The 13,059-nt window shown below is 36.4% G+C and overlaps 1 protein-coding gene across 12 annotated transcripts in view; it reads left to right on the forward strand.

Annotated features, from left to right (window-relative positions):
* SGCD (sarcoglycan delta) overlaps positions 1-13,059 on the forward strand; it is a 1,323,040-nt gene that overhangs the window by 1,231,400 nt on the left and 78,581 nt on the right. For all 12 annotated transcript variants that reach the window (XM_039836682.1, XM_039836683.1, XM_039836688.1 and 9 more), the window contains one exon: positions 6,189-6,261. In XM_039836682.1, the coding sequence (XP_039692616.1) occupies positions 6,189-6,261 (73 nt within the window). The remainder of the gene's footprint in view (positions 1-6,188; positions 6,262-13,059) is intronic.

A 13,059-nucleotide genomic window follows, 5' to 3' on the forward strand; every position in this document is an offset into this window, starting at 1 on the left:
CAACCTTACAAATTATCTAATATCCATCCCCACTTTGTATGACAAATGGGGAAATAAGACTAGAAGGCAAATTGCCAAAGATCACATAATGAACTTATGCAAAATCAGCGCTAAAAATCAGGTCTTTGGTTTCCCAGTTCTCTTATTTTTCAGGAAACCAAAGCAAACTCCATTAAGCTAGTTTAATTCCTTAATCAATTTTCTCAGCAATAAACTTAAACCATTTTTTTACCTTTTAAAACGTTTTTTCTTGAAATTATTGTCTGTAAAATCAGTTTTTTTCCATATACAACAAAGATTTGATTCATCATAAATTTTTCTATCTTCAGTTTCACTGATTATAACTTCTATCATTATCATTTTTTCTTTCGTGTCCAAGGTTTCTCTCAAGTTCAATTTTTCTGTATCAAAGTCTAAAGATCTAGATTTTTCTCTCAGTATTTAGTTCATGGTTATTTTTTACATGTACAAGTTTAGCCACTTTAGTGTTTACTAGTTTTTATAAAATCGAATTTTCCTGGGTCAAATTTTGGAGTTTTACAAAGTTTTTTGTTGTTGTTGTTTTTACTTAATTTCAACTACAATAAATTTTGCTCTCTACTATTTTCTCTCTTATGAGGTTTATTTTCTGGTGATCACTTCTACCTCTTAAATGCAGTTTGAATAGACAAAAGCCTGTTTGATTTTATTTGTTTCTTCCTTAAACACTGGGAAAACATTTTGCAATTTTCTTTGATATTACAGGGTTGCTCTGTTTTCCTGGTAGGGAATGAAGGTAGCTAAAGACAATCATCTGTTTTAATTAGATTGTTACCTTATGAAGTTTTAGGTTTGAGGAGAAAAAAAATTTAGCTCTGATACGTCTCATCCCAACCCTCATTTTACAGGAAATGAGGATATTGAGGAAATTGAGGGGATGGAAATGCTATCTGACTGGCCTAACATCACAGACAGAGAACTGAATTTCAGGTCCCTTAGAGAGGAAGCATGACCAAACTGAGCTGCAAATCTGAATACACTTTCCAGAAAGAAAAGGCTGGCTTTTGTGTTACTATGGCAATGAAATAGTACATTTGAGATTTTTTAAAGAGTTTACCCCCTACTTGTGCTAGTAGGGAAAAAAAAAAAGACCATTGAGCTGATCTTTATGGTGATTCAAAACACTTTAGATAGATCCTGTCACAGGCTTTATAAGTTCCTGATTGATTGTGTGGAATTAAGTTATTGGGCAGAGAACTAGCTAATGGAAACACATTGATGAAATCATTTTTGAGGGACATTAAATGGAACTTAAAGCTGAAATGGCTTTATAGATTTTTCACTCAAATTGTTTATGAACATTTATTGCCAGTAAATTATATTGTGTCAAAAGAAGGAATCAGTAGGTATGACTCTAATAGAAACCTTTTTGAAATAATAAAATTGCGAATAATTTATTATCCAAGAATGGATAGAGGATGGGATGGGAAATTCATCCTGATGAATGGTTGTTCACTCTGCAGCTTCTGGGGAAGTGAAAAATGGTGTGAAAATCAGAAACCTGATAGCACTTAGAAAGAAATGGTCTTCTTGAAAAGTATTAATAACTCATTTCTTTGTACATGGGAATTGTTTTTAAAAGAGGGGCAATTGGGGGATTTAGCAAGTATTACTTGAGGGTATAAATAATGGTATTTGTTCATATCTCAAAGATGAGCAAGTAGAGAATGGCTTCGTCTGCTGAAAGAGCTAGTCTGAGGTAGTGGTCAAGAGCATCAGTTCCAGATCTGAAATATTAGAATTCTAATCCTGGCTCCTCCTCTTTGCTGTGTGACTCTAGAAAATTTCCTGACTTCTCTGAGTCTCATAACAGATAATATCCCTAATAATATATATTTAAAGTGCTTACCTCATAGAGTTATTCTAATGTTCAAATGAAAACAGTTTCAGTAGTTTCTACGTCATAGTAAGTGCTTTAAAAATGTTATTATTTTTTAATACTCATAGGGGTTCCAGATAAGAGGAGGAAAGAACTGGGTTCATGAAAACTTTAGTACTAGTAGCATTACTTTATTAACTATCATCTGCCAATTGCTATGTGCCAGAGATCTCATTACAGATCCCTAGGAGATGAGGAATACTATCAATATCACTCCTTTTTAGAGAAAGAAGCTGAGCATCAGAGAGAGCGGGTTTATGCCCAAGGTATCTTGGCTAATGAGAGATTTTGATACCTTTCCCTGAGAAACTATATTCATGAGTCTGTCCTCCGGTATATGTGGGACACACGGGCCCCTGTGGCCAAAGTCAGCAAAAAAACAAAATTGAAGGGCGTCTGGTTGGATGGTGGGCGCTAAGGGAACATGAGTGTCTCACCCTTCATTTTCATTTCACATGCAGAGCCTGTCAATCACCCACCTTCTCTACCTGTCAGAGTCCAGCCCCTCTGGTTTTTGCTGGTTTGCCATTTAGCAGGTGCCACTTTAGCCTGGATTTGAGAAAACAACACATTAGAATTCAGTGCTGAAAGTGGGTTCTTCAGTCCAATGCTTGGGTGTGGCTCTCAGCTGTAGCACTCACTGCCCCTGTGATCATGAGCCCACATGTCTTTAGTCCCAGTCTTCCTCTTGTAGGATAAGCAGTCTTGGTCTGAGAAAGAGACCACAAACCTTTTGATCTCATTTTACTTTAGAGATATTTGTATTTAGCCCACGTAGTATTCCTTTGTTAGCATATGCTTTTATTTTAAAGGTAGTTAAAATGCGTTGGATTGTGATTTTGGACACTTATTAAAAATGTAACACATGAGGAGTTTTATGACAATAATTTAGTACTCTCATAGAAATGATACTAACAGTTGGAAATGAGTCCAGTAGAAGCCTTGGGAGACTAAAGCCAGTTCTACATACGATCTTGCCATTGGCCACAGAGAGCTTAAGATCTAGTTGAAGAGGTGAGGTGAATGCCTGCAGGGTAAATAAAAACCTTAGATAGTGTGAGCTCAGTGCCAAATGAGTGTGTAGCCATTTTACAAATATCAGTTGAGGACCTACACTGTGCTGGAAAATGAGAGTATGACAGAGAACCAGACACTCCTAGCCAGCGGCACAGCAAATGTGATCTCAGGTCAGAGAAAGCTGAGGACCCAAGCTCAGCTGTTCAATGGAGACTATGTTCTTTCTGCAGACATATGGCAAGTGCCTGTAATGTACTGGATGACTCTATTATAGCCTTTCCCCCCTTGGGATTTCTTTAGAAGGGTAGCAGAGCTAAAGGCCACCAGTTGCAGTAGTGTTGTTTCTTCTTAAGTCTAGTACAGCCAGTTGTAAGATATAAAGTCGCAGATGAGGTTTTGTTATTGTATCTGACAATATGTATATTGTTTCTGAAAAAAATGAAGAAACAGGCTCAGCACAGTCTGGACGGGATAAAGAATATGCCCCTAGGCTTTTGAGGTTCATTTTACATAAGAAAATGTAATCCCTTATTTTTGGATAATTGGTCAGAATAACTGTAATATATGTTCTACTATGTGCACATATTTTGGCATTGTCAAAAGTTGCAAATGTAGGTATTCTTTGGCTCCAAAGGCCTTATAATATGATGATCATAGTGGGCATGAGAAATAGGTAAAACATTAAGCTCGACAGCATTCTGTAACAGTTCAAATAACGAAGGCTGTCCATGGACAATACTAACTGCCATATGGGTAAGTCAGACAATTGTGGCTGATTTGAAGAGAGGTAATGCTCTTTCTATTGCAGTTTTCATAGAATTCTTGGTAAGGGAAGGGGAGATCTGAGTTGGGACTAAAGAATATAGATAATTAAATAAACAGAAATAACTGTCCTTGCCTTAGTAAGATGTATAATTGTTCCGTTTAATTGTATTTTAATGGGGTTCAAATAGCTAAGAACTAAGCATCTCTAAGAATGTCGAAGGGAAGTTCTTATTAACTGCGGTAGTGACAGATGGGAGTTGTTCGATAACAGATTGGAGATGGTACTGAGAGGTGGCTGAGGGCATGCTCTTGGGTTTCAGACAGCCTAGAGCCACATCCCAATGTGTCACTCACTGCCCTGTGACTCCTGCAGGCCTGTTTCATCCACTAGGCAGCCTCCACAGTGTCACTGGCCAAGATGTGTTTCACAGGATCACAAAAATATAAGAGATGAAGAATGTACACTCGGAACCCAAATTTAATACACACATATCAAAGGCTACATTATAATCTATAATCCAACCCATGCTTATTCAGTAATTGTATTGGTCAGAGTTCTCCAGAGAAACAAAACCAATAAGATATATAGATATATGAAGAGACTTATTATAAGAAATCACCTCACTCGGTTCTAGAGGCTGAGAAGTCCCATAATCTGCTGTCTAAGATGGAGACCTAGAGAGGCCAGTGGCATAATTAAGTCTGAGTCCAAATGCCTGAGGACCAGGGGAGTTGGTGGTGTCGATCTGAGACTGGGAACTGGGTGCACTGAGAGCAGAAGATTGATGTCCCAGCTCAGTCAGGCACGGCGGGGGTTGGGGGCAGATTCCTCCTTCCTCCACATTTTTGTTTTTTTCAGTCCGTCAGCAGGTAGGGCGATGCCACATTGGTGAGGACCAGCTGCTTTACTGGGCTCGCCAACTCATGCTAGTCTCGTCTGGAAATGTTTAGCTAAATATCTGGTCACCTGTGAGTCCATTCAAGTTGACACATAAGATTAACTATCACAGTTATAAAGAATATGACGAAGTTGAAATCACAAGAGCAAAATAAAAAATATGTACATAATAGAACAATGAACATTCTTATGAAATTTGCATCAAAAAAAGTTGTATTTTAATGGAGTTATGGAGATATTCTGATATATTTGGAATGATGTGGTTTGGAGTCTTGAAAAGTAAAAGTGTCTACAAGCAGAAAAAGATCTTAAATGTCCTCACACTAATGTCTCTATGCCTACTGCAGCTGTCAATTTTATGGGGGCATTACAGGGAATAAATGAGCTACTACATATGAAATATACTGCGGTGTCTAGCATGTAGGAGTCATTCAGAATGTTTGTTTAGAAAAATAGTTATTATTTGCCAGGATTTTCTTTTAATAACTATATAGAAGGTTAAATCAAGGCACTATTTTCTGATGTTACACGTAATAGTCTCTTCCTCATATTAGAAAGATTAAATATTTTTATAGTTGCTACAGAAGTAAAGAAACTAATTCATTTTCCTAGACTTATCTTTATGCCAGGGTAAATCTGGATTTGGAATAACAATGGTAAATGGAGAATTTTTAAACATTATAACAATGCAAGAGATTTCTAGAAATTCACACATGAAAGCAAGATATCATTCTGCCCCTTCTTATAGCATCAAAGAACTATGCCAAATGTATAAAAATAAACACCTTTACTTCAAAGTATAGGATATTGCCTAGCTCAGTTTAATTGAAAAACTAATATCCAGTGCAATTGCCTGTGATAAACTGAGTCTTAAATGATTTGAAAACACTTGGGAGCGGACAAATCAGATAATCACAATTTTTATGGCTAGAAAGGTTCAGCTGGTGTTGACAAGTTGTAAAGATAAAAGCTTATAGCAAAGTCAACAGCTAAATGTCTAGATTGGGTTGGGGATCAATGTTAATACTCATAGTGTAAAAGCACTGAACTTCAAACGATCTCATACTGTTCTGTTTAAGTTTTCAGGATAATAGTGAAGAACATTATTGACTGAAAACCTTGTGCTTAATTGTCATTAGGCAAATATCTTATAGTCTTACAGTGTTTTCTATCATCTGCCATTTCTACCGCTGTTTAGATGTTGTAAGTTATGTGATTTGTGCTCTGACTACAATAAGAGGGCTTCAGCTGCTGTTTTTCCAAACATTTTCAGTTGGGTGACTATTTATGAGAGGCAAGAGTCAGATTGTGCCATTTCTAGGCATCAATTTTTTTTTAAGCCAATGTAGAATTTGCCTCATGGCTTCACTCTGATCTCAGCAGGAACACTTTCAAAAGAAGTTCCTTGTTTGTTCAAAGGCTGTTTGCATGAGTTGATTCCATGCTCTCCTATTACAGAGCCCTAAAGGCAGTGGCAAAGTATATGTGTATTGGGTTGTATAAAGGATTCACTGCATTTAGCTGATTGTGCCCCCAGGTGACATATCCAACAGTCTCCAACCTCTGTTTGCTTTTTTCTTTTGTTTACAGGAGCCGAGGGCACAGTGTTCCCTAAATCTATAGAGACACCTAATGTCAGGGCAGACCCCTTCAAGGAACTAAGGTAAACATCTGACTGTGGTTCGCATTGATTAGTGGCTGCTTCCTTTCTCTGTGCAACTGGCTGATGATCCATTTGAATACATATAATGCAACAGTGTCACCACACGAATATATAAACTGGGAGAGGTTAGAAAGGACTTGAAGATAAGCTGCAACCAAGAGGAGATTTTCTCTGAGGACTTAAAGTTGAGGGCTGGGAGGAAGAGGTTGTTCGCCTTGTAATTGTGAGATTTAGGATTTGTGTTGTTGCAGTGTCTGTTTTCTGCTGTGTTTTGTGGCACCAGAGGCCTATCCATTTAGAGTTGGTTTTTGGTGCTGATCAGCCCAAAGAAAAGTGGTGAATTCTAAATACAATACAGGTTTATTTTTGTTTTTGTTTTTGTTTTCTGCGTAACAAGCTCACCATTACCTAGAACGACTTCTGTGGGTATTCCATGTGCTGGTGTTAATCTTCAAATATCTATACACGTGCTGCCTTTAGCAGAAAAGGACTCTGAGATGCTCTGTACTTACCACTAACAACTGTGGGAAACATAAAAGAATAATAGATAGACAGACAGACGTAGAGATATGGCTTAAAAAGCAATCCTACCACCAAAGGACCGTCCCCAACCCCCCAGAAAGAAATGTATACAAAAATGGTATGCTGATACAAATAGAACTTTAATTTTTACTGTATACTTATAGTCATGAAGAATTCAGTGAATACTGGTTTTCTTTATTTCTCGTAGTTCTTTTAACTAAAACCAATTGTAAATCATCATAAGTAGCATGGAATAACTATTTCATAAAGACATCAACCATAAGCAAATGAAGTTGTGTTACACAAGTCACATTTATTCGTTCGCATGCAGTCCCAAGATCTACGTTTTGCTAAAACAGCAACGGCCATGTTGGAGCTTGTGTCTCCTTAAACAGAAATACGTTCTCAATAAATAGAGAGTATATCACCTCATTAAAAAAACAAAAACAAAAACATCGCATTCTTTTAAGGCCTGTCAGCCTCTATGTTATAGGGAAATAAATTGGGCCAAAGGAAGAGGCTAATTGGTGGCAAGTGAGAACCTTTTCTTAGCAAAATCCCATATACAGTTGGCTGTATTTGTAAGATTACACACCACACTGCAAGGTTTTACATTTTAGTAGAATAACTGTTTTCATCAGGGCTTCCAGATGCTAGATGTTACCTGACTGTCTATTAACCAGATGCTGTGTTTCAAATTAGGTACTAAAGCTGGAATCTTCTAAGCAGATCCTCCCAAGGAAACCTGTATTTTAGGACTCAGAGCTCCTTCTCTGAGGCTGCAGTGAATCCTCATGTCTGTGGTCTCAGAGCTCTTTCCAGACAAGCTAATCGGTGCCCTGGTTCCCTTTCTTTCCACAGTCCTCCTTTAGGAACAGGTGTTGGTTTGAGTTTTGGTTTTTACAGAATTAGTAATTAGTGCTGATCAGCCCCAAGAGAAGTACTGTCTAAAAGAAGTTGACCTTTAAATATAATATAGACTTTTTTTTCTATGGAACATACTCTCCATTACCTGGAAGATTTGGGAAATATAAGAGTAAAGGAGTTAGGCTAACTTTGCTTTAAACAGAAAAATAAATTGTCGGTAGTTAAAAACAAACCCAGTCCACACCAAACAAAAAGACAACTCTCCAAGGATCAGCCCAATTTAGAGATCCATATCCTGAAAGACACAGAACAGAGTGTTTGCTCAAATAGTGCTGTAGACACACTGTATGCATCCTATGGGAAACTCTGGAACTTAATTTTTTAAAAAAATCAAACTTCCACAATTTACAAGTAAATTTCCTAAGTCAGTGCAATGAAATAAGGACTTCAGGAAGTTCCTGCATTTTTTTGTTACTTATTCTAAAATTATAGGTGTATTCCACAGGGGCTATAAATACAATTTTCTTATAGGAAGCATACAAAGATTTTAATATGTAATTTTAAAACTGGTTTTTTGTTTGCATCTGTTCAAGTCGTGGTGAAGCTTGATAATCTAAACTGAGTCAGGAGCCTAGAATGTGATAATTTAGCACCTTCATCCTTTTGGAATTTTATTTTTAATGGCACTTTGTCGGAGAATCTTTGAGCAACTGAAAGGATAATGAAACGTGGTTGATAAATTAGTATAGCCCAGTGTGTCTGTGAATGCGTCAAATTTGTCATTTAATGGTGCCGCATTGTACTCCATGCTGTTGATTGATATTGACTTTGGATATTGAGAAAATGGGTAATGAACTTGGTGACTGAGCCTTTTGGCCTCTGGCTTTACAGTTGGATCAGTTTTACGGACCCAGCACATTAGTGCTGGTGTGTCTTCGGGTCTTAGGAGATTAGAGTCATCTAAGGAAGGTCCCTGGACTTGCACATGTGGGTAGTGCTGAGTGAAATGTCCAGGAGAAGCAAAAGCAGGCCACTCCTCAGAGGCAGCAGGATGGAGGGACCTACTACAAAACTACTGCGTAGCCTTGAGCTAATCCTAGAGCTCTGTGGTCTGTATAAAGCCAGGTCACTTCTATCTTCAAACAGCTGATCCTTTTATATTAATTTTTATTTTAAAATAATTTTATATTTAAAGAGTTGCAATTCGTAAAGGTTATTTCTGTGTACCTTTCACTTGGTATTCTTTAATGTTAACATCTTACATGTCTATGATATATTGATCAAAACTAAGAAATTAACATTGTAGTCCTATAAGATCTTATGTTACTAAGATTTGTTGAGTCTTAAATGTCTTATAGATTTTTAAAAAATACATAAAAAGGAGTCTTAACAGAAAAATTATTTGTTGAGGTGTGAATTATTAGATCTTTAAAACCCCAAGTACAGTTAACTTGGGATGTTTTTAATGAGGATTTTTAAAAATAATAATCTACAACCAGATTTTCTTGGTCTTATTTATTAATGAAGAATAAATTAAGATTCCACACTCTATACATAGACGGTCTTTTAAAATAAACAAGTAAAAGTTAAATGTCCATCCATGTCCCTCACTTATACCCATCAGTCAAACATAAGAAAATAGCATCTACTTTAGACATCTTGTCTTTTGAAATAACTTTGTCTCCTCAAATCCCTCCACCTCTTGGCTGTCAGAATTTTTTGTTAGTTTTCTTGAGTTGTTCGTTGTTGTTGTTGTTGGCTTGTTTGTTCATCAGAAGCAGATTTTAGGTTTCTGGTATTTCTTCCTAAAATATCTCAACTCTCAGCTAAAGAGCTGATAACTTCCTTTCTGCTAGGGTTTTGGTTTACAGCTTTTCTTTTCAGTTACTATAGTTACTATATTTGCAGTGTTTAAGATGTTTGTAAATAATCCAGGGTTGAACTGAAAATCACAAAGGAGGGTTGCTTCTCTCCAGACAAATAATAAGTGTGAGCAAGATCTGTGCCCAACACCCATCTCAGCTGGTGTTTGTTGACTTTGCCCCTGCATGGGCTGTTCTGCGATCATGACATGTTACTCTAGAGCCAAGACTATCCTTAAACATATACCAGGCACTATACCTGTCCCTTGAAATGAGAAAATCTCACTTTGAATAGAAACTGGATTTTCATAAATTCATGATTTTAAAATGTGAATATATTTAAATGTTCTCTTGTTCACCGTTTTCCCCCTGGAGTTTATATAAAGACAAATGGAAAACTCCCTGATCTTGGGCTGTGCATGATCTGAGACAAGAAGTAAGCCATTCAGTTCTGCATATGTATTTTCTGTAAGAACAGAGCCCACTTTTGAATGCCTACCTTGTTCTAAGAGTTCTTTTCAATCTTGAAGTTTCCTTGTAGGATTCTGATCCTACAAGAACAGAAAATAGACTAAAATTCTACTTCCCAGACCTAAACTAGGGCAAATGTACAAAAAAGGAAAAGGTGATATAGACCACTGTACATATGGAGCCAACTCCCAACTCTGTTCCTCTAAATGTAACTCCAAGTTTGAAGGAACCACAACAAAGCAAGAAGCCAAAAGGTCTTCACAGAAGAATCTTCATTAGCTGTTATGCTGATGTACTCTTATTCTACATACAATTACAAGAAGAGGATGACCCGTATTTTTATTTAATCGCAGATCAGCAACTGTTTACCAAGTCTTTTTTTTTTTTGACATTTATTAGGAGTGAAGGCATGTGTTAAATAATTGGAATATAAAGATAAACGAGTACTTAAATAATTTATAGTTAAGGAGAATAAGACAGAACTAAACCCCAAAAGATAAAATAATAAGATGAGTGGTAGAATAGATGTACAAACCAAATCAGAGGAAACACAGAGAATGACAAAACTGACCTAAGAGATTTAAGTAAGGCAGCCCAAAGGAAGTGGCATTTTAGTTGCAAGAAGAAAAGATAAAACCCAAGAAGCAGGCTTAAGAATTAATAAAACGTGATTCTCTAAAGCCATTTACTACAGGGACAGGAGCTCAAAATATTGTTGTAGTTCCCAGGAATGTTACTATGTTATTTACAAAGATGAGGGTCTGTGGTTTTCTTACAACAGTAATATTCTTTAAGAAATTGTGTGAAGACAGTTTCAGATACAGTCACAAAAGGCTTAAAAGATTGTTACATGTTTCAAAAATTACTACATAACATAATTCAGGACTGAAAGATTCACTGATATCAAACCCATTTTACAGTTCCAAATAAATAAAGTACTTCTTTGTAATTTTATTTTTTTTCTAAAATATTACCAGGGTTCTAATGATAAACCTGAAAAATTCTAAGATATATCTATTACTCCTAATGTGCACATGAAATTCTGTAGGATTTTTTTTAATGGATAAGTACTCCTTTGGAAATGTGTGAGATTTAAAGTCTGTGTGTATCATAGAGAAACGAAGATTAGACAAGACTCTCACAGGCTGACAAAAATGAATTTCTTTCCTTAATTTTATTGTAAAATGTCTATAGCCAACTAAATATGTATTGGCTCTTACTGATTTATAAATTTAAGTGACCAGAACAGTCTGCCAAAAGCTTCAGCGTTCAATTAATTAGAGGTTTGGTAATACTCCTCCTCATCCTTGTCCCTATAATTCGCAGTCCCTAAAATATTGGATCAACAGTCTGATTTTTTTTTTTAATTATACATACACTCACATATAAGAGAGAGGGAGGGAGAGGATAGAGATGGAAATGGGAGAGAGAAATTACATATTGACTTTCTTAGCTATGGGTTCTCGGATGGGACAGTACCATTGTGAAGGAAATCTTTAAATTTTCTCTCTTTTGTTTTGCAGACTTGTTCTATAATTTTTTTTATCCCCTCTTTCCTTCCTTCTACCCCCTCTCAATATACTTAGACTAAGTATTTGAGTTTTGTATTTATAGGATTCAGAATTATTTGATCATATAACACGAATATTCAAGTGATTCAAAAGAGAAATTAAAATATGTGGTGGGCCGAATAGTATCATAATTACTTAAGGGAGTCACAAAACAGAAGGATCATAAAGCACCATCCATGTTGTTCAAGAGGCTGTGCTTTGAAGGTGTCCTGTGCTGGGTTTGGCTTTGGCTCCACTGCCTATCCACTTAGTAAACTTGGGCAAGTCTCTTAACCCTCTTAGACCTAGTGTCTAGGATATGGAAAAAACCCAGTGAATATTAATTCAACCACTTTAGTCACTGGGAGGAAGGGCAAGCAACTCTCTTTCCTGGGGGCTCAAGAACTCAGACAAGCATTCCTAGAGTTTTTTACTTCTTCAACCCATAAAAAGTTTCCATCAAATTATGATGACCAACAATTGTTTGTTTGTTTTTTTTAAATTAAGGACAAAAACAAAAAACTGTCGTGTACTCCCATCTGCAGTTAACAACATTTTGTGTAAAAGAAAGGATGTTTCAATTAACGGAGTAGAAAAGACATAACCTTAGAATAAAAGACAATCCCATAAAGTGAATACGTTTAAATGTATTAACATGTCATTGTGTCACCTCCATTTTGCCAAAAATGCTAGTGACTGCATCACATTGCTTCTCCTTACACATCTCATATTGCCTGCCCAGAAAGACTGAAGATCTGAAAGCCACAAATTAGGACTTAATGAAGTCCACTTGATTTTAAGGTTCTCCTGTTTGAAATCCAGAAACTAATATATCTTGGCCCTCTTCCAACACCAGTCAATTCCTTTATGTCCTTTTTCTTCCTCCCGTTCTGTTGCTCCTGTATTCCAACACATTCTCATTGTTTCCTTTTTTTTTTTCCCCCTATTAGTGTCAGTACCATAGTTTGAATTTATCTACATATTTTCTTTTTCCTCTTTATCCCCAACCTTTCTTTAAGGTGCTGTTTTCGCCATGGTCCATAGTAGTATATAGATGGAAAAACTAAAAGGGTAAAGAAACAGTTGATGCTTCAATATTTGAGGTATTTCCATATTTCCTTTTGCCTTAGTTATTTAATGTTCCTATTTTACTAATTGTGTGTGTGTGTGTGTAATTTATTTATGGTGACATTGGTTAGTAAAATCCAATAAGTTTCAGCTGTACACATTAACAATAAGGCATATATATATTTATACTGTGTTCACCTCCCATAGTTAGATTTCTTTCTGTCACCACATTTGACCCCCTTTACCCCATCTACCTCCCTCCTCTCTCTACTCTCTGGTAACCACTAGTCTATAGTCCATGTCCATGAGTCTCTGTTTGTCCTACTCATTTGTTGCTTTTAGGTTTATATCCCACGTATAAGTGATATCATGTGATTTTCAACTTTTTCTGTCTGGCTTATTTCTCCTGAATGATTATATGAGGTCCATCCATGTTGTCGCAAATGGCAGTATTTCAT

This window comes from Pteropus medius, unplaced genomic scaffold (assembly GCF_902729225.1).
Source record: "Pteropus medius unplaced genomic scaffold, Ma_sr-lr_union100, whole genome shotgun sequence".
Classification (NCBI taxonomy): Eukaryota; Metazoa; Chordata; class Mammalia; order Chiroptera; family Pteropodidae; genus Pteropus; species Pteropus medius.